The 21,066-nt window shown below is 35.3% G+C and overlaps 3 protein-coding genes across 7 annotated transcripts; 2 read left to right on the top strand and 1 right to left on the bottom strand.

The window, feature by feature from the left end:
• Window positions 1-3,778: 3,778 nt before the first annotated feature.
• LOC115964284 lies at window positions 3,779-5,748 on the bottom strand. The gene is made up of 6 exons (XM_031083625.1): window positions 5,553-5,748; window positions 5,139-5,381; window positions 4,935-5,042; window positions 4,644-4,838; window positions 4,506-4,578; window positions 3,779-4,298 (listed from the first exon to the last, which is right to left on the bottom strand). Exons 1-6 carry the CDS (start codon window positions 5,746-5,748, stop codon window positions 3,779-3,781), a joined length of 1,335 nt encoding a protein of 444 aa, XP_030939485.1.
• Window positions 5,749-11,754: 6,006 nt separating this feature from the next.
• On the top strand, window positions 11,755-13,961 carry LOC115963578 (tropinone reductase homolog At5g06060-like). Its single transcript, XM_031082631.1, has 5 exons — window positions 11,755-12,171; window positions 12,304-12,511; window positions 12,706-12,922; window positions 13,015-13,121; window positions 13,566-13,961. Exons 1-5 carry the CDS (start codon window positions 11,861-11,863, stop codon window positions 13,752-13,754), a joined length of 1,032 nt encoding a protein of 343 aa, XP_030938491.1. The 5' UTR covers window positions 11,755-11,860; the 3' UTR covers window positions 13,755-13,961.
• A 98-nt stretch (window positions 13,962-14,059) lies between these two features.
• Window positions 14,060-20,574, top strand: LOC115963579 (tropinone reductase homolog At5g06060-like). Of its 5 annotated transcripts, none has more exons than XM_031082635.1 (7): window positions 14,060-14,651; window positions 14,802-15,009; window positions 16,843-16,951; window positions 17,085-17,191; window positions 19,414-19,630; window positions 19,763-19,865; window positions 20,217-20,574. In XM_031082635.1, exons 1-6 carry the CDS (start codon window positions 14,521-14,523, stop codon window positions 19,828-19,830), a joined length of 840 nt encoding a protein of 279 aa, XP_030938495.1. In that variant the 5' UTR covers window positions 14,060-14,520; the 3' UTR covers window positions 19,831-19,865; window positions 20,217-20,574. The 5 variants fall into 5 exon arrangements, with proteins under 5 accessions (XP_030938495.1, XP_030938493.1, XP_030938497.1 ...); XM_031082633.1 differs by having other exon boundaries at window positions 16,735-16,951; XM_031082637.1 differs by lacking the exons at window positions 19,414-19,630; window positions 19,763-19,865 and adding an exon at window positions 17,787-17,866 and having other exon boundaries at window positions 16,735-16,951; window positions 20,281-20,574.
• Window positions 20,575-21,066: the final 492 nt, after the last annotated feature.

The raw sequence follows: 21,066 nt of genomic DNA, 5'->3' as shown, positions 1-21,066 counted from the left end.
TCCTAATTCCTTATGCAGCACAATACTCACTAAACCCTTCATCTATGTATTCTTCTTCATTATCTGACTTCAAATATTTTACTTTCAAACCTGTTTCTGTCTCAACATGACCTTCCACTTCTTAAAAGTTTCAAATACATCAGATTTATTTTTCAGAAAATAAACCCATACCTTTCTGCTTGAATCATCAATGAAAGTGATGTAATATCTTGAACCTCCAAGAGATGCAACCGGAGAAGACCCCACAAATCAATGTGTACTAACTCCAATTTTTCAGCCTTCGATGTCCTGCCAGTTTTCAAGAAGCTCACATTTTTCTACTTTCCTAAGATGCAGCTTTCACACATGCCAAAATCAATGGACTTCAATTCTATTAGTTTTCCTCTTGACAGCAGCATCTTCATCCCTTTCTCACTCATGTGACCAAGTTGCGGTGCCATAGGCTTGTATTAGTACTTACTTCAGCAACTGCAATTGTGTTTCTTGGACTTGAGGTCATATATAGAGTACCAGTCTTCTTTCCACGAGCCAATATTCTGGCTCCCTTTGTAACCTTCCAAGTACCACCAACAAATAGTATTGCATGCCCTTCATCATAAAGTAGTCCAACAGAAATCAGATTCCTCCTCAGGTCAGGAATATGTTGAATCTTCTTTAGTAACCAAACAAATCCATTGGGCAACAATATATAGACGTCTCCCATACCCACAACATCCAAGGTTGTACCATTGGCCAAATACACCTTACCAAAATTACTTGCAACATAGTTTTGTATGATTTCTCAGTGTGAAGTGGTATGAAATGAAACTCCTGAGTCCAAAACCCAATCATCAAGTGGACTGTCTATTGCAAGAAGTAATGCATCATATACCTCTTCTATTACAGCATTAGTAGAATTATCTTCATTCTTCTTTTTAGGACTTTTGCATTGCCTCCTAAAGTGACCCGTTTTCCCATAGTTCCAGCATTGTACTTGTTAGCCTAATCTAGATTTACTTACTTCTATTCTGATTAGAATTTCTAAATTTTGATTTGCCCTAATTAGAATTTCTATCATTACTTCTGCCTCTTGTCTCAAGGTTTAGGGTAGAGCCAGATCTTGAGGTTTCACCTACATCTTTTCTGCAAATCTCCTCAGCCAGAATTAAATCTCGTATGTCATTGTACTTCAACTTTTCCTTTCCTATAGAATTGCTTATTGCCATCCTTATTACCTCCCAACTGTTTGGCAAAAAAGCCAAAACGATTAGTGCAAGGATCTCATCATCAAAATCAATTTCTACAGACGAAAATTTATTTGTGATAGTGTAAAATTCGTTCAGATGTTGTGCTGCTGATGTATTCTCTACCATCTTCAAATCGAATAGTTTCTTCATCAGATACACCTTGTTGTTTGTTGACGGATTTTCATACATACCAGACAAAGCCTTCATCAGATCTGTTGTGATCTTCTCATTTACAACATTGTGTGCAATAGACCTAGACAGAGATAACCTGATAACTCCTAGTACTTGTTTGTCAAGAAGAGCCCATTCCTCAGCCTTTATAGTCTTAGGTTTTTCCCCTAGAAGTGGCAGATGCAACTTCTTCCCATAAAGATAATCTTCGATTTGCATCCTCCAGAATCCAAAGTTTGTGCCATCGAACTTTTCTATTCTAAACGCCTTTCCTGCTTCCTCTACCATTACTCTCACTCAAACCTAACCCTAGGCTCTGATACCAATTGAAGGGAATTAACCTGAAATTCCCAAACCTGTGAGAAATAAAAATAGGGAAAACATACGCCAAAGAAAAATAATTACACGGACAAGACAGTATTTACTTGGTTCGACAATTTGCCTACGTCCACGGAGTTGCAAGGATTTCACTATTATCAGGGAAAAAATACAAGTGCAGCAGTACAATTTTTTTTTCTCTCTTAAAAACTACAACAACAAACCCTAATCACCAAAATTGCGCTTTTTTCATCCTGCACACAGGATTCACGGTGGGCTACAAAACTGGCCAAAAATTTTTCAACATTATTTGGGTCAGGTTGAGTTATCAACCAAATTAAACATAACTAAACTCCACAAAACCCAACATGTTCAAGAAGTACAACAAGTGGTTAAAGTCACAAAATTGCTTACACAAGTGGCCTTGATACTTGGCTCAATACCTATTGATCTATTGAGAATAAATGATTCTTGATGCCTGTCTTGAAATCTCTCGATCTATCGAACCTTGGGAAAATTGAATAGTAATTTTTGTTTCAACCCACAATGACTTGGCCTTTTTGGGATTTGTGCACAGAGTTCCAAAATATATAAAAGACATATTTTATGGTTGTTGACATCATAGGGATAGAGACACGCATAAAAGTTGCTACAGCGTTTGTGCACCTAAATTTTTGTACCAAGCTGCTACTAGTTCATCAAAGTCATGATTTGAAGAACACTACAATTCTACAACTATCAAAGAGGTTGTTTTGCTATCAGTCACAAAATAGGAGATTTGTACAAAGGAGAAATTTGTTACAAGAAGTAGTCCAATTGAGGATTGGAGCTGAGCTTCGTTATAGATTAGTAGGTTCTACTGTAAGAAGGTACTTTAGGTAAGATTCATTGTACTTGCAATCTCTATTCTTGTTAGTTGATTTTTTGGAAGTGATGACCTAAACTTCACTAATAGGGTTCTGCTTGCGAGAATTTTCCCTACTGTGATCAAATTGCCGTGTCAAACTTATTTTTCATTGCACTTAATTTAGTTTGGTTATTTGCTTATGCCTTAATTGGATTTGTATGTAATTTGGATGAATATGTTAATCAACTTCAGTAATTGGTTGATTTAACTAAAGTCAATCTATAGCCTAATAAAATTGAAGGAATATGTCCCTTATAAGGACTCCTTTGTGATTATCTTCACCAAAATTGCTATTGTTGGTATGTTAACCATCAAATTGGGGTAAGAATAAGACTTTGATATCAATTGATGCATGGCAAAAACCATAAGAAGCAATAAATGTCTATTTCAAGAAAATAACATTGAATCCACGAAAGTTTCTTGAATTCACAAGGATAAATAATCTAGAATCTACTAGAGAAAAAGGGAAAATAAGTCTATATTTTTATTAAAATGAAAATTGAACATAAAATTTGTTTATAGGATTGAGGCCAATTTAAAGACTTTGTAAAACTTGACTGCCAAGAGAATATATTCTAAAATAGATTCTAATTAATATTCTACTATAATTGGATTCTAATTTAGTCAGAGAAGCATTAAATGGACCTTTAAATCAAGAAAATAAATACCCCAAGCCTAAATTTTTGAAAATTAAAAAAATAATAATAAATAACAAAAGTCTTATTGTAGATTTTCTTTGTCACTAGACTCACTACAATGTTTGCTGCAACTAGTATTTTCCACTTCTCCAAATGAGTCACATCTATAGTGGTATATATTGCATGTAGAAGTAGAACACCGACACCAATATAATAAGGCAAACCTATCAAGAGTTTGTGGCACAGAGAGAAACAAACAAACTAGGCATCATGGTCATCTCCGATAGAGACCAGAGATGGCTCTAGGATTTTTATCCAGAAGTTGTCAATAAGAAACATAAATTATATAAAATCTGAAACAAAAGAGACTTGAGTATATCAATATCATAAAAAAAAAACATGAAATTCTACAATTGTCTTCTACAAGGTTTCATATTTTGAAACCGTAGCATGATAGATTCATTATTAATCCTACGAGTTATATCTTTTTCAATGTACATAGTTAAACAATCATTCATTCACTGATCCCCCATTCGATTGTGTAGTTCATTCTTGATATATTTCATTGTTGTAGTCACAACAAGAAGAGTCAAAACTAACTTTACAAGAAAATATACTAGTGGATATATAACATTCTTATTTGTCTCCACCATCTTTCTAGCAAGTTCCCCAATTCCTTTAAGCTCTAAAAACTCATCATTGGAGCGTATATCAACAATGTAAGTTTGAAGCTGATTATCAAGTGCCAATACATCTGTCTCAGAAAAATCAGATGGATAGAAATTTGCAAGACATGTCAATTTTTTTATATCAAAAGCCAAAAACGAATCACTTGGATTCAAGCAAGCCATACAAAGTAGCAACTTAGTAGTTGCCTTTGGAAAATGATTGTTAAGCTCTTGAAGTTTCAAATCTATGACTTCAAAGAATAGATCAACACGATAGTGATGTAAATTTGTAATTTGTGGGGCGTTGCGTCGTGGCCTCACACCAACTACAAATATTTCATCCATGTTCAAGATAGGAATATCATGTTTGCTACAAAATGAGGATACTTCAGTCAATAAAGCTTCCCATTCATCGTCTCTCATCATTTGCAATCATTGCTTAGATACCTTGCCAAGTGTCATAGCATTTACAATATCTTGAATTTTCTTTTGCAATGCTATTGACAACTCATTTGTGATCTCCAAAATATTTTTCATCAAGTGTAAAGTAAAGGAAAAATCAAAAGATAGAATTAACCTTAAAATAGATTGAGCTTCAACTCTTTGCTCAGAGAATAGACTATCCTTTTGAATCATCTCAAGTACATCAACTGTGGAAGAGAACATCAAAATTAAGTTGAGGATTGTCCTATATGTGATCCCCAATGTCTATCACCAGCATGTTTAAGACTTGTCTCTTGGTTTAAATCTTGCCCACTTTCAAGTTCACCCAAGTTCAATGCTTCTTGAATTTTGGCAAGTTGTGCATTTTGTAAAAATTCTCGTTTTTTACAAGAGACTCCAACAATAGTTACTATTTTACTAACAAAGCTTAAAAATTTAGCAATATCAGTATGCTTGTTAGCAATAGCTACAAGAGTCAATTGAAGTTGATAAGCAAAGCAATGGACATAAAATGCTGATTTATTCTCCTTTAGAATTAAAATTTTAAGAACATTGAATTCACCTTGCATGTTATTGTCCCCATCATAACCTTGCCCACGTAGTCTTGGTAAACTCAATTCATATTTACAGAATAAAAATCCAATTGCAGCTTTTAGAGACAAAGCGGAGGCTACATGTATAATACCAAGAAATCACTTTGTAACAATTCCCTTTTTATCCACATAACACAAAACAATAGCCATTTGTTCTTTTATTGAGATATCACAGGACTCATCAACTAAAATTGAAAAGAACCCACTGTCAAGATCTTCGATAATGGCATTGGTAGTTTTATGTGTAGTTGCATTCACAATGTCTTTTTGAATATCAGGATAGGTTAGCTTGTTGGTTTTTGGAGTTTTCTGCAACACTTCATTAATAACATCATTATGATTTGCCAAAAATTGTAGAAGGTCAAGGAAATTTCCCTTATCACTTGAATTATCAAATTCATCATGACCATGAAAAGCTAACCCCCGATGCAAAAGGAATCTTATGCAATCAACTATTGCATTTAATTGAGTATGATATTCAATCTTATCTTGATTTGACTACTTAACAAAAACACTTTGAATGTGTTGGTTTTGCTTCATTAGATTTTCACCATTCTTAAGAGCTTGATTATGGGCACTATTAATACCTCCAACATATAGGTCTAGCTTTCCTTTCTTATTCCAACTATTGAATCCCTTTGTCACAAAACTATCACTTCCAGATTGCATACCAATATCTTGTGTAAATAGATAACAATATAAACAATATGTAGCATCCTTTTCAATACTATATTCCAACCAACTTCCATACTCTTTAAACCATATAGGATTAAATCGACGCATAAGTCCACCAAATTTTGTTTGAAGAAAATCGTGTTTATGAGGTTGACTAAGTTTTTTTTCTTGTAAATAATATCTTCTTATTTTCATCTCGATCATTAGGATGATAAAATAAAATCTTTTTTCATTACCCAAGGTCCAAAGGAAGATTGTTCACGTCAACACGACCATGCTTAGAAGATGAATCTTGAGTAAGAGATGAATCTTAGGTAGGAGATGAATCTTGCAGCCTACGGGGTTTTTTATTATAAATTTGTCCATAATACTAGAAAAGAATAAAAAATAAACTATAAGTTCATTTGACATATTTTTTTCTAGTACGATAAACATATTAATTATTGTTGTTAAGTGATTTTTTTGCAATTCTTTATAAGTTTACAATTATTTAAATGTCTTATATTTTTATTGTCCTTTAGTGTTAATGTATTGACCCACTCACATAGCCAACAACCTCTCACAAGTCACAAATTTAGTCAAATATTCAAAGTGCAAAAGACAAACTCATAACTCAAAACTTTATATCAAAACAATACAAACACTTATAGTAACAGTTACTACACATTGAAAAAAAAATGCTATTGCCAATGACTCAAAACTCAATTAAAAAATCAAAACACTATAACCCATTAAACCTCCCCCCTCCCCCCACCCCCCCCCCCCCTCTCCTAACAGGACCACACACACACAGTCATATATATGGCAAGACATGTGAGTGAGAGATGGAACTTCGAAGAAGACACATGAGCAAAGAGGCAAAGACAAAGCAAAGATAAGAATACAGAGAGTCAGAGACATAGAGAGAGAGAGAGACTGAGATATATATATATATATACACACACATATGGAGGTGGCAATTAAGAAGACATAGAGTCAAAATACTATAAACACAACTCTCACAGTGAAAGAAAAAGAGAAAGAGAGAGCTGAAAAACCAGATCAAGTGGCGACAGATCAAGTGGCAATTAAGTGGCAATAGGGGTAGATTAGGGACAATCTAGGCTGCACTAGATCATGGGGCTATGTAGTGGCGGTTAAGTGGTAGTGGCAGCAGATTACTGAGATTAGGAACAGTCTAGGCGGTGGCAGATTGTGGGGCTACACAGTGGTAGGTTTTGTGTGTGTGAAGCCGAGGTAGCCTTTTTCCTTTGGGTTTGGAGAGTGAAGAATGATAGTGGGAGACTTTGGAGGCTATGTAGTTCTTAGGTTTTATTTCGCCTTTTATTTTATTTATGATTTTTCAAAATTTGATTTATGGGCTTTTTATTTTTGAGATTAAAGACCAAAATTTTCTATTGGACAGTTTTTTCGAAGTATAAGCTGGGCTTTAAAAAAAAGGGTCAAGTTCAAAGGTGAGGGTGTGCAAATTTGTATTATAGGGGGTTCAAAGCAATTTTTTTATAAAATATAATATATATATATATATATATATAAATTTTCGGGTCAGGGGGTTCATTTGAACCCCCTGACTACAACATAGTGCCGCCCTTGTGTTGTGTGCAATAACTAGTAATTCCAACATCTCAAAAAGATGTTAACTTTTGAGGGAAATTATACTTTACCACCTTAAACTATGCACCAAATTATGCTTTGCATCCTAAACTATTCGAATGCACACTTTGTACTCTAAACTATCACACTTTGCACCCTGGTGTAACTTTGCTATTATGTTTGACAGAATGCTATTGCATGTGACAAGCACATGCATTTTGTTTAGGTGGAATAAACTTAAAAGACTGAAACACCCTTTTTCAAAATCAATTAAAATGAAAGCCAATTTTTTCCAAATCTCTCTCCTTGTCTCACGTGCGTGCCAGCCTCTTCCCCAAATTCAAATGTGGAAAAAAAATTGATTTTTGTTTTAATTAATTTTGAAGAAGGGTGTTTCAGTTTTTTAAGTTTGTTCCACCTAAGCAAAATGCATGTGTTTGTCATGTGCAGTAGCATTCTGTCAAACATAACAGCAAAAGTAACACCAGGGTGCAAAGTGTGATAGTTTAGGGTGCAAAGTGTAATGTGATGCATAGTTTAAGGTGGTAAAGTGTTGGGGGTGCTAGATCTTGTAATATATATTCTAGTTTGATGAAGGATTCAAACCCATTCTTTGTATTTGAAACAAAGTAAAAACAAATCAGCTTCTTGATTCAGCTAGGTTTGCGTCAATTTGGTTGTTGGTATTTGGAAACCAAGAAAATGAGTCATTGAAGGCATAATGTAGTTACTAAAACTAGGGGTATTCATAGGTTAGATAATTAGATTGGATAGTTTTTTGGGAAATTACACTTTATCCCCCTAAACTATGAGAATTTACACTTACCCCCTTAAACTATAAGAATGTACACTTACCCCCTAAACTATTGCTCATGCAACACTTAGCACCCCACTTTTTATTTGCCAGTTAAGTTTGGTAGAAAGCCAAGTCATACATATCTCATGTGACACTTGTTGAGTTGAAAGAATAAAATACTCTGCTATCATTCTTAGTCAAACATGAAGCTAGCACACTGTTTGTTTCTTGAGAAAAAAGCCATATGAAGAAGATAATAAAATCCAAACAAAAACTTGAAACAATCAAAACCCAAAAACAATTCAGAATTGCTTGATGAGATGTATATAATCTAATAATTAGAGTTCATCACTCTTTCCTTAAGGTCCTATGGCATTGAAACCCAATTTAAAAAAAAAAAAACATAAGAAAGGCTACTTAAACCCATAAAATGAGATGAACATCAAACCCATAAACTAACATGAAAACCATAAAATAAGATGAACATCAAACCCAAAGATCAAACAATAAACCCACTGAGTTAGATGAACATAAAATCCAAAAAATAAAATCAAACCCACAAATTTACAACCCAGAAATAAACAACGATATAGAGAGATTAGACAACAAACCCACTAAGATGAACAACTTGGAACCCACAAGTAGCTCCTAGTTTTGATCATCAGCCAATCCAAAAAACATAAACCTAGAACCCACAATCTCTATTTCAATAATCCACTTTGTCAATGGCTAGATCTAAAACTTCACGTCGAGTTCAAACCCACTCATTCTTTTAGACTCCTCCACCAACATTAATATTCTTTCTCTCACCACTAATTCACTGAGTTACAAGGCCAACAACGATGGGTTTTGTGACTCACTAAGTTGCGACTTGCAAGGCAAACAAGCCTTGATCTCAAAGAGATGTAGGCTCACCCATTTCATGAATTTCATCTCTTTAGAAGCACCACTCAGGATCCATAAGTAGCGATGCGATTAGTTGTTGTTAGTGTGCATAAGCTAACGCCATTGGGAGGAGAGATAGATTAAGAGAGTGAAAGAGAAAATTGAGTTTTTGCCGAGGCACATTAATTAGGTCATTTTAGGGGTTCCATTTAAGCTCCAACCTATGCTTGTCTAGTTGAAAAACTCCCCCCCTCCACCCCCCCCCGGCCGCCTCCCCAAATGTGAAAAAATACAAACCAACATGAACTTAACCAATAACTCATTGATCTGACCTATATTCAACCCGTTTAAGATTACCCATTTTTTACTCAACTCAACCTGTTTGCCATGACTAGGTAGGACTGAGAAAATTTTCATTAGCAATATCGTCTTTTTCATTTATTTGTGTTTAGTAAATTGACTTGTTTTCTTAAAGACATGTGCCATCTTATTATCAGTTTAGAAACATCAACTTGGATGCTAAGATTGTATTCTAGAAATAGGATTGAGGTTAATTGAGTATTGCACCATTAGCAATTATTCCTGTTTTTCTTACAAAATTTTTTACGTGACACATTTTAATTTTTAAATTTTTTTATTTATTTAAAGGTTGAGATTGAAAGTTACTTTTTTTTAGACATTAAAAGTTATTGCATGTTATGCTCCAATTTCAATCCCCTTAGAGCATTCATATTAGTGGTTGTATAATAGAAAAAAATGTCTTAAATTTATACATTCTTGCCCAAAAACTACCCACATTAGTAAGTGTATAAATGTGAATATTTACAAGTTTGTTACAATAATTATGTGTATATATATACACACACACTTAGTTACCATAGGTGTGTATCAATTATTTAATTAATTTCATTTTTTTCTCTCTCTTCTTACAAAATTCCTCCTCTCTCTTGATCTCTTTACTCTTTCCTCTCTCTCTCTCTCTCTCTCTCTTCATACAAGACTCCTCTTTTTTGGGGATGGCAATTTTGCCCCTCCCAGCTTCACCCTGCACAGGTTTTCCCCACCTTGCATAAGTGGTGGGGTGAGATTTTAGCCATTGCCACAAGGTTGAGAGGGGATGGGTTTAAACATTTTAGCCTCAACTCGCTCCACCCACGTTGATAAGGATTATAATTGTAAATTTTTCATACCCTAAATATCTACTATTTAATAAAAAAAAAAAAATCAATACTAGCTTTAAATGCATGGATATTAATATATTTCTTTTGTTAAACACTTGGATAATATTATTCAATTATTGCTAAAAATTATTTTGATTTGATGGGATAAATTTAGTTGTAATTTCCAATGTATTTATATTAATGAAACAAGTTTTATTAAAAATATTGTAATAGTTGTGGGGCTAATTAATACGAAGTATTATTTTACAAGGCAGAGCGGGGCCCCAAGGGGTGGAGATTGGGCGAGACAAAACAATGCAAGGTCTAGGTGAAAACCCCATCCTTTGGCCTTGCCCCTCCCTATTGTCATCCCTACTCTTCTCCCTGGATTTGTTTTTCTCAATCCTTGTTATCCCTTCCTCATTTCTTCCTCTTCCCTTTCATTCTACCACCCTAAACCAACCAAAAAACCACTGCCTGACCTAACCTCATCTATAGCCAAAAAAACCTAAACAAATGGGTCACCTAGTCGATCAACCACAGGATCAAAATAAAAACAATGGTGGGTGACTAATCTATGGGTATGAAATTTTTTGGTGGGTTGATGAGTTGATTTTGCTTGGATGATGGGTGGGTTAACGGTGGTTGTTTGCTATAATGGGTAGGCTGATGAAGGTTACTTGATTATAGGTGGGCTAATGGTGGGTGTGAGTTGATCCATTGATGGTGGTTGGTTGCTGGGTGATTTTTGGTTGTGTTGGGTCTTTAAGAGAAAAGGGGTGACAATTCGTGTTCGGATGTTGGGTTTGTGTTGTGTCGACTCATGGGTATTTGACTATATGGGTCAACCCTAACCTGACATGTTTATTAGATGGGTTAGAATTCCTTAACCCTAACACAATATTTTTATTAAACAAGCCAATCGTGTCGACCTATTTATCAAATTTTATCAAAAAAAAAAAAAAATTTAGTATTAACCAAATTGATATGAATTATGAAAAGCCAAATAAATAAATATTTTTAATATAAAATTCAAAACTAACAAGTAACTACATTACAAATAATTATTCAAAATTAAAGCATATCTTAATATCACAAATAATCAATTATAATATGTTAAAGAAAGTAAACCATAACAATTAATAAATTTATATACATAGGGTTTGAAGGGTGTATTGGTAAAATGTCATTTAATTAAACGAGTCAGACAGGTTAAACGAGTTCCATGTGATGGACATTAACCCAACCCATTTATTAAACGGATTAGTCGTGTTAATCCAAATATGACACAAACCTGTTAAGTCTCAAACCATAACCTACTAATTTTATGTCACATTGAATTCACAGGTCGTGTCCAATTTTGCCACCTATAGAGAGAAGGAGCAAGTGAGAGAATTCTAGAGAGAGGGAGAGAAAGTGTGAAGGAAATAAGGAGTGACTGAGAGGGTTTTAGAGAGGAGGGAGTGTGAAGAAAATAATTAAAAAAATTATAGAAGAATTAATATTTAATTGAAGTAAATTTTTAGAATAAATAGTATGATATGAGTGTTTTTTAAAATAATGATATAAAATGGAGTTTTTTTTTTTTTGGTTGTTGTTGTAAAATAGACCGTACCAAACGGACCCTAATGCTCTTAAAACAAAGAATAATTTCTCGCAGGACTAGCAAAAACGGAAAAACCTTTTGCAATGAAAAGAACAACCGCTCAAAAGTCAAAAGACTCAATACTCAAGACTCACACTGTCACACTACTCAGCTGAGCTGACTGCTTGCTTCGCAGCTCAAATGTCTCAGACCCTCTTTCAACTTCCACTGGCTCCCTCTTCTTCTCGTTCTTCTTCAAATCTCTATAAAAACTCTAATCTCCTTTACCCACACTCTCCAATCTTCTCAAACCCCACGTTTCCTCACCCGTTGACTTTTCATTCCAAGCTCCGAATATCACAACCCACCTCCATAACACCCATTCGGAGCCATCCCATGTTACATTCAAGCACTAACAGTAACAGTGACAGTAACAGTACCCCAATTGACAATCCCAGATGGTCTCTCCGTGGAATGACCGCCCTCGTCACCGGTGGCACTCGCGGAATCGGGTACATATTTTTACATACATAGAAAAAAAAGAAGTCTTGGAATTTATTTTCTTTTCCTCTTTGGTTTGTGAGAATTGAGAAATTAATTTTATTGTCAACCGGGAATTGGGCATTGGTTTCTCTACTTTTTAGGCATGCGATTGTAGAGGAATTGGTGGGGTTTGGAGCCAGAGTGCACACGTGTTGTCGGAATGAGAGTGAGCTTGATGGGTGCTTGAGTGAATGGGATAATTTGGGTTTTGGGGTTACTGGGTCAGTCTGTGACGTGTCAGTTCGATCTCAGAGAGAGGAGCTTATGAGCACTGTGTCCACTTTGTTTGATGGGAAGCTCAACATCCTCGTAAGCTTCTTTATTTCCTCAATTTTTTTATATACAAAAACATTGGTTTTTGTGTTTCTCTTATTGGGTTTCAGAATGTTATGTATTGTGTCTGTTTGTGGTATTCTTTTGAGTTTTAACATGTTATAATTTGAAGTTTTGAACTGCTTTTCCTGTTTACTGAACTGGAAGACTGGCTTGTTTTTGATCCGTAGATAAATAATGTCGGGAGAAACATACGGAAACCGGTAGTGGATTTCACTGCTGCTGAATTTTCTACTCTCATGGCAACCAATTTTGAATCTGTTTTCCATATTTCTCAACTTGCTTATCCGCTTCTCAAAGCATCAGGAGTGGGAAGCATTGTATTCACCTCCTCTGTATCGGGTTTTGTTTCACTGAAGTCTATGTCTGTTCAGGGAGCAACCAAAGGTAATTTACCTATCAGATGAATGTATCCATGTTCCTATGAATTTTGAACTCAAGAAGCTTATAAAGAAAATTTTGTTTATTTGTGATTCCAGGAGCAATTAATCAACTTACTAAAACTTTGGCTTGTGAGTGGGCAAAAGACAATATAAGAAGTAATGCTGTTGCACCTTGGTACATCAGAACTTCAACGGTGGAGCAGGTAACTCCAGATTGTTATGTGACCATTAATTGTGTGCAACATCATGGTGGCAAGGGCTGTTGCCTTCATTCTCCATGGAAGTTATTCCCCACACTCCTGCACCCATCCACTGACTCAAACTCCCCCCTGACTACAATCATTTTAGGGGAGTGAAATATAATTGAAAAGAATCATTTCTTATTAGATTTACTTAAAAATCTTGATTTGCTGCATAAGCTCTACTGTGTTAATAAAGTTCTAGGTTACCAAACAGAATTTGCTCTGCTTGTCTCCACATTTAAAAATTATGTTCAATACTTAAGCTTCACTGTCATCGTTGCAAGGCAACTGCACCTTAGTAAATTCAAAGTTTAAAACATTAGTACTTGCACTAATTGATTTATAGCAGTTATAAAGGCTCAGTACAAGAAGTCAAAGTTGACCTTGAGCCTTTATTTGTTGTAGGTGCTCAGCAACAAAGAATACCTAGAAGAGGTGTATTCTCGAACCCCTCTTCGGCGTCTTGGAGATCCAAAGGAGGTCTCTTCCCTTGTGGCATTCCTTTGCTTACCTGCATCATCCTACATCACTGGGCAGATTGTTTGTGTTGACGGAGGGATGTGTGTAAATGGTTTCTACCCAAGACATGACTAGAAGTGGCAACTTAGCCTTATTCCTCATCTGCTCTTGCTATACTTTGACCCCATTCAATCTAACCTCCACATAAATGACAACTCCCATGCTTGTCTTTCGGAGTTCTGCAATTGAACTTATTTTTTTTTCCTAATTATTGTTCTTTGTATATTTAAAAGTGAAATTTCTCTTTCTGTCCTTCTAATGGCATTTAATCCAGCTATATTACTCTTTGACCTTTCCCATTTGTTTTTTTACAATATTTTTGTAATCATGAAATGATTCGAACTGACAAGAGAGAAGAAATTGTAACATTAGATCTGCTAGTTGAAGAATTTTCTTTTTGTGTATTGCTATAAAGAAGATAATCTATATACGCACTTTCTAAGTTGACAATCACTTGAATGCTTGGAGGGAAGGTACATCAACAATTTAAATTAATATATACCTAGCTAACTCCTTCTGACCTTTTATATATTTAGACGCACATAGGAGTTGCAGAAAACTTCAAGCACTTGAGAACAAAATTTCTAAGTTAACAATCACTTGAAATGCTTGGAGGGAAGGTACATGAGCAATTTAAATTAATATATACCTAGCTAACTCCTTCTGACCTTTTTTGGGCTTATGCTAAAACTTGTATTTATTGTTTTTATCTAACTTCTTGTTTTTTTCTGTTTTGAGTAATTGCACTAGGCTGAATTTCTTAGGTATATTTCAGATCAATGGAGGGGGAGAAACCATTGTACTCATTACTATATTACTCATTTGAGCTACTAGAAGTACAATGAAATCAATAGATCAAGGAGAGATTAAGATTGGGGATAACATGGTGCAGGCAGGGAGTAGATGCAGAGATGATAGATTGTCACTTCTGGGAATGACTGCTCTTGTTACTGGTGGAACACAAGGAATTGGGTCTCTCTCTCTCTCTCTCTCTCAAGTTAATTGCTTCATGGTTGTTCATTTTTAAAGAACTCTGCTTTTATGGGGCCTGTGGCTACAGAGTACTAATCTTATAAAAACTAGTAGAGGCTTATTTATTGCAATGTTTTGTAATTATGTTAGGCATGCTGTTGTGGAGGAATTGGCAGGGCTAGGTGCAAGAGTACATACATGCTCAAGGAATGAAGCCAATCTCAATGCATGCTTACATGATTGGGAGATGAAGGGTTTCCAAGTCACAGGTTCAGTTTGTGATGTGATGTCTCGAGGTGAACGAGTCAAGCTGATGGACACAGTATCCTCAGTGTTTAGCAGGAGACTTAATATACTTGTAAGTCTCAATTCAGTTTAGTTTAATTTTTTTTTTTGGATGTGTTTAGTTTAATTCATTGCATTCTACATAGCAATTTTGGCATCACAAGATTGTAATGTAACAATGAATCATTACTGCTGTTGTGGGACTGGAATAGAAGTGAGGTTATCGATGGAATTCATTAAGTGCAATCATTCTGGACAACTGTGACAGACAAAAATGGGATTGCAACAGAAAATAGGTTCCAGATATTGTTAAATGTTTTTTTTTTCTTTTTGCCATTCCATTGTACCCTCTCCTATTCTATTCCTTTTGTGACCAACACCACCATCACCACTACCATCGCCATCACACTGTCGCTGCTGTCACCTCTGCCACTACCATCATTGTTGCACCACCTCTTCCGCCGTCACCACCACCTCCATCACCACTCTGCCTAAATGAAATATTAATAATTTTCTGTGCGAGGTAAATGGCAGAAAATGTTATTTGGATCATTTTCAGAGTTGCAACAACACAAGAAAACAAGTCATTTTGTGATGAAACAAACGAATTGCCAGACTTGAGGAATTTAAAGTGAGTAGATAATTCTGGCAGCTGGTTATAGGGAGGGATTCCCAGATCATAATGAAGTTACTTTTCTGAAAGATGAGAAATCCTTTTCCTGTATCTTTCTAGCTTGGACTTGGCAGCCTCTTATGTACAATAAAAACCCAACATTCAGCCCAAAAAGAAACCAATAAATTGAGCTTATCTATACCAATTTTCAGAGATTGTAACTGGAAATGAGGTTTAGGGAGGAGATAATTCTTGGAACTGGTTGAAGAGATGGAGTTGCGGATCATAAGGAAGTTACTTTCTGAAAGATTGGAAACTTTTTTCCTATAGCTTTCTAGCTTGAACTGTGCTGCTTTTTCGGTGAAATAAAACCCAATATTCGGCCACCAAAAAAAAATTGAGCTTATCTATAACAATATTTAAAGATAGTTTTGACATCAAAACCGTCACTTGCCACATTAGAACATAGTGGAGTCTAATGTGAATTAGCATCGAATTGTAGTTTCCTCTGTTATATTCTTGCTAAAATTGGGGGTAAAATTGCCTACCATTGACCTCCTTAGACCTTGTAAAGGTGGGAGCCTGGTGCGCTGCGTGTGACATTTATGTATTTACTAACATAATTGTTCCATGTAATGTTATTTGGGCTTCCCCAAATTTGTAGCTTGTATATGGCTTTGTGTATTTTGAACATCATATTAATAAATAATTGTTTAACCAGCCTCCACTATGCCATCGGCCCATCGCCAATGAGCTCTAGCTCAACTGGTAGCTCCTCCCTTTGAAAGTGCTAGGTGGAGGGTAAGGTTATGGGTTCAATACTCATAGTCATTGGGTATGTGCGTAACTTACCAACAAAATAAAAGCATTTACTATACCATCAATATCATTGTTTTTAGTTTGAGAAGAAAAAAGGACCATCCAGGGTTCTGGTATAAACAAATTGCAAATGCATATCTTCAATCATTCTTTACATCCTAATTCTGGTAGCCTGAACCCAGGAGCAGGATAGTTTTTTTCTTAGCTAGTTGCATAAATTAAATTTAGAAAATTTCATTTTTGTGAATCCTCCAAAGGAGTTTCTCATACCAATGTTTCTTATAGAAATGTTCACAGCTACTCTTGGAATGGCTTTCCTTCTTGTGAACCTTGGAAATCCTGTTCTTACTAAATTTTTTATCCTAGATAAACAATGTGGGGACAAACATCTGGAAACCGACTGTAGATTACATAGCTGAAGAATTCTCTACTGTTATGACTACCAATCTTGAATATGCTTACCATTTATGCCAGCTGGCACATCCTCTTTTGAAAGCATCAGGAGTAGGAAGCATTGTTTGTATTTCTGCTATTGCTGGTGTGGTGGCACTAAATGTTGGATCTATTTATGGTGCAAGTAAAGGTAATTTACTTATGTAATTTAAATTTTTATTTTTTCGATTTGATCTGTTAAAACAATGTGCATATTATTAAAATCTTATAGATTTGTAAACTTTTAAATTCTGACTCTAGTCTCTTTTTTTCTCTCTATGCAGGAGCAATAAACCAACTAACTAAAGATTTGGCATGCAAGTGGGCGAAAGACAATATTAGGAGTAATTGTGTAGCACCTTGGTTTATCAGAACCCCCTTGGTTGAAGCTGTAAGGCTGTAGCACCCTTTCACCATGCTTGTGCATTCATTGGATGTGTTTTTCACTGTTCTGTGTGCAGTTAATCTTTATCATGTTCTATTTATTTGGGCCACATGCAAGTCACATGTAGAGTTAAAAGATAACAGACGTGTGGGCATACGTGTGCATGCACGCAACAGTGCACGTCATTTACACCTGAAATAGAAATGGAACTCCTAGGCTTTAATTCTCAAAAACATTTTTTGAAGAAGTTAGGATGTTGCTGAGACTTGGACGGCTCACTAAGGGTATGTTTGGATTGAACTTATTTTTGCTGAAACTGAAAACTGAAAATACCGTAGCAAAATAATTTTTAAATGTGTGAATAGTGTCGTGGACCCAAAAATAGTGCGTGAACAGTATATGAACAGTGTTTTTTTCTCTTGTACAGTAAAATCATGTGATATTACTATTCATGTGCAGGGAAAAAAAAAAAAAAAAAAAAAGCTAGGAAACGCAGACTTGTAAACGCAGACGCACAATCCAAACCCCACCTAAGTTAAAAATAATTCCATTTAAATGATGTGAAATAAGTCCTTTATGCGACTTCTCATTACTATTGCAGGTTCTCAATGATGAGCAATTTTTGAAATTGGTAAATGCAAGAACTCCTCTTGGACGCCCTGGAGAGCCAAAGGAGGTTTCGTCCTTTGTGGCATTCCTTTGCCTACCTGCATCCTCTTACATAACCGGGCAGATTATTTGTGGATGGAGGGGTGGCAGTGAGTGGCTTCCTCCCAAAACATGACTGACAATAAACATCAATCTCCTTATGATTTTTAAATGAGTCATTTCCATATGTTCTCTTCTGTGTTGTGTGTTCTTACTTCTGTTTTGTAAAAGTGGCATTTTAAATTCCATCCAATTTGAACTGGATGAGGGTGAGAGGTAAACTTGAAACCCTCCTGATCTAATTATCTTGCCAATGGGAGAAAAAAAAAAAGGATAAAATGCAAAGCTTTCCTTCCATGTGGTTTTGTGAATTTCAAAGGATAATATCATGTCTTAAGGTGAGTTGCTTCTTGTAATTGTTATTTTTGAAAGAAAAAAACACTAAACCAAATAGGCACTAAGTTTGTATATCCTTTAGGTTTGGGCTTCACTTCATTAGCAAGGACAGAACCAAGAACTTCTTTTGTAGACCTGTAGTCCTAAAATGCAATTGAATGAATTTCAAAATCTCACTCTCACACGCATATATAGACATATACATGTAGGTATTTATGCGTCTGGATTATACATGAGGTTTAGGGAGTAGATAATTCTTGGAACTGGTTGAAGAGATGTAGTTGTGGATCATAAGGAAGTTACTTTCTGAAAGATTGGAAACTTTTTCCCTCTAGCTTTCTGGCTTGAACTGTGCAGCTTTTTAGGTGAAATAAAACCCAATATTTAGCCACCAAAAAAAAAAAAAAAACAATAAAATTGAGCTTATCTATAACAATATTTAAAGATAGTTAGGACATCAAAATCATCACTTGCCACATTAGAACATAGTGGAGTTAGCATCGAATTGTAGTTTCCTCTATTATGTTCTTGCTAAAATTGGGGGTAAAGTTACCTACCATTGACCTCCTTAGACCTCGTAAAGGTGGGAGCCTAGTGCGCTACGTGTGACATTTATGTATTTACTAAGGTAATTGTTCCATGTTATGTTATTTGGGCTTCCCCAAATTTCTAGCTTGTATAAGGCTTTGTGTATTTTGAACATCATATTTATAAATAATTGTTTAACCAGCCTCCACTATGCCATCGCTAATGAGCTCTAGCTCAACTGGCAGCTCCTCCCTTTGCAAGTGCTAGGTGGAGGGTAAGGTTATGGGTTCAATACTCAGTCATTGGGATTGTGCGTAACTTACCAATAAAATAAAAGCATTTACTATACCATCAATATCATTGTTTTTAGTTTGAGAAGAAAAAAGGACCATCCAGGGTTCTGGTATAAACAAATTGCAAATGCATATCTTCAATCATTCTTTACATCCTAATTCTGGTAGCCTGAACCCAGGAGCAGGATAGTTTTTTTCTTAGCTAGTTGCATAAATTAAATTTAGAAAACTTCATTTTTGTGAATCCTCCAAAGGAGTTTCTCATACCAATGTTTCTTATAGAAATGTTCACAGCTACTCTTGGAATGGCTTTCCTTCTTGTGAACCTTGGAAATCCTGTTCTTACTAAATTTTTTATCCTAGATAAACAATGTGGGGACAAACATCTGGAAACCGACTGTAGATTACACAGCTGAAGAATTCTCTACTGTTATGACTACCAATCTTGAATCTGCTTACCATTTATGCCAGCTGGCACATCCTCTTTTGAAAGCATCAGGAGTAGGAAGCATTGTTTGTATTTCTTCTATTGCTGGTGTGGTGGCACTAAATGTTGGATCTATTTATGGTGCAAGTAAAGGTAATATACTTATGTAATTTAAATTTTTATTTTTCGATTTGATCTGTTAAAATAATGTGCATATTATTCAAACCTTATGGATTTGTAAACTTTTAAATTCTGACCCTAGTCTCTTTTTTTCTCTCTATGCAGGAGCAATAAACCAACTAAAGATTTGGCATGGGAGTGGGCCAAAGACAATATTAGGAGTAATTGTGTAGCACCTTGGTTTATCAGAACCCCCTTGGTTGAAGCTGTAAGGCTGTAGCACCCTTTCACCATGCTTGTGCATTCAATGAATGTGTTTTTCACTGTTTTGTGTGCAGTTAATTTTTATCATGTTCTATTTATTTGGGCCACATGTGAGTCATATGTAGAGTTAAAAGATAACAGAAACGTGTGGGCGTGCGTGTGCGTGCACGCAACGGTGCACGACATTTACACCTTAAATAGAAATGGAACTCCTAGGCTTTAATTCTCAAAAACATTTTTTGAAGAAGTTGGGATGTTGCTTAGACTTGGACAGCTCACTAAGTTAAAAATAATTCTGTATTCATTTACATGATATGAAATAAGTCCTTTATGTGACTTCTCGTTACTATTGCAGGCTCTCAATGACTAGCAATTTTCGAAATTGGTAAATGCAAGAACTCCTCTTGGACGCCCTGGAGAGCCAAAGTTTTGTCCCTTGTGGCATTCCTTTGCCTGCCTGCATCCTCTTACATAACCGGGCAGATTATTTGTGTGGATGGAGGGGGGCAGTGAGTGACTGACAATAAACATCAATCTCCTTATGATTTTTAAATGAGACATTTCCATATGTTCTCTACTGTAAAAGTGGCATTTTAAATTCCATCCAATGTGAACTGGATGAGGGTGAGAGGTAAATTTGTAACCCTCCTGATCTAATTATCTTGACAATGGGAGAAAAAAAAGAGAGGATAAATCGCAAAGCTTTCCTTCCATTTGGTTTTGTGAATTTCCAAGGGTCCTCTAACATTGTGCTTAAGGTGAGTTTAGTTCAGCTCCTTGTAATTGTTATTTTTGAAAGAAAAAAACACTAAACCAAATAGGCCCTAAGTCTGTATATCCTTCAGGTTTGGGCTTCGCTTCATTAGCAAGGACAAAACCAAGAACTTTTTTTGTGGACTTGTGGTCCTAAAATGTAATTGAATGAATTTCAAAATCTCACTCTCACACGCATGTATAGACATATACACGTAGGTATATATACGTTTAATAAAAGTTTTCATACTTTGCAAAAGATGACCAAACCAATATTTCAGGGAAATTCTTGATTCGATTTCTTAGATTTTTTATACCATATTCCATATAAAATTGAGAATTCATTGTTGATCTCAAATTATATGGACTAAGTTTTTGTTTTTTGCTTTCATCTGAACTGAATTAGTTTTATCTTATTCAGTAATTAAAGAATTTATAATATAAAACTTTGA

This window comes from Quercus lobata, chromosome 10 (genome assembly GCF_001633185.2).
Source record: "Quercus lobata isolate SW786 chromosome 10, ValleyOak3.0 Primary Assembly, whole genome shotgun sequence".
NCBI lineage: Eukaryota > Viridiplantae > Streptophyta > Magnoliopsida > Fagales > Fagaceae > Quercus > Quercus lobata.
Note: the sequence above shows the minus strand (reverse complement) of the source record. Positions and strands in the feature narration are given on the sequence as shown.

Excerpts from the sequence above, each read along its gene's own strand:
- LOC115964284 (XM_031083625.1), bottom strand. The coding sequence starts at position 5,748 with ATGCGTCGATTTAATCCTATATGGTTTAAAGAGTATGGAAGTTGGTTG. Across the intron at positions 5,382-5,552 it reads GCTAGACCTATATGTTGGAG|CTTTTCATGGTCATGATGAA; the intron begins GTATTAATAGTG and ends ATCGGGGGTTAG. Across the intron at positions 4,579-4,643 it reads GACAAGTCTTAAACATGCTG|TTGATGTACTTGAGATGATT; the intron begins GTGATAGACATT and ends TCTCTTCCACAG.
- LOC115963578 (XM_031082631.1), top strand. The coding sequence starts at position 11,861 with ATGTCTCAGACCCTCTTTCAACTTCCACTGGCTCCCTCTTCTTCTCGT. Across the intron at positions 12,512-12,705 it reads ATGGGAAGCTCAACATCCTC|ATAAATAATGTCGGGAGAAA; the intron begins GTAAGCTTCTTT and ends TTTGATCCGTAG. Across the intron at positions 12,923-13,014 it reads TGTTCAGGGAGCAACCAAAG|GAGCAATTAATCAACTTACT; the intron begins GTAATTTACCTA and ends TTGTGATTCCAG.
- LOC115963579 (XM_031082633.1), top strand. The coding sequence starts at position 14,521 with ATGAAATCAATAGATCAAGGAGAGATTAAGATTGGGGATAACATGGTG. Across the intron at positions 17,192-19,413 it reads GAACCCCCTTGGTTGAAGCT|ATAAACAATGTGGGGACAAA; the intron begins GTAAGGCTGTAG and ends TTTTTATCCTAG. Across the intron at positions 19,631-19,762 it reads TATTTATGGTGCAAGTAAAG|GAGCAATAAACCAACTAAAG; the intron begins GTAATATACTTA and ends CTCTCTATGCAG.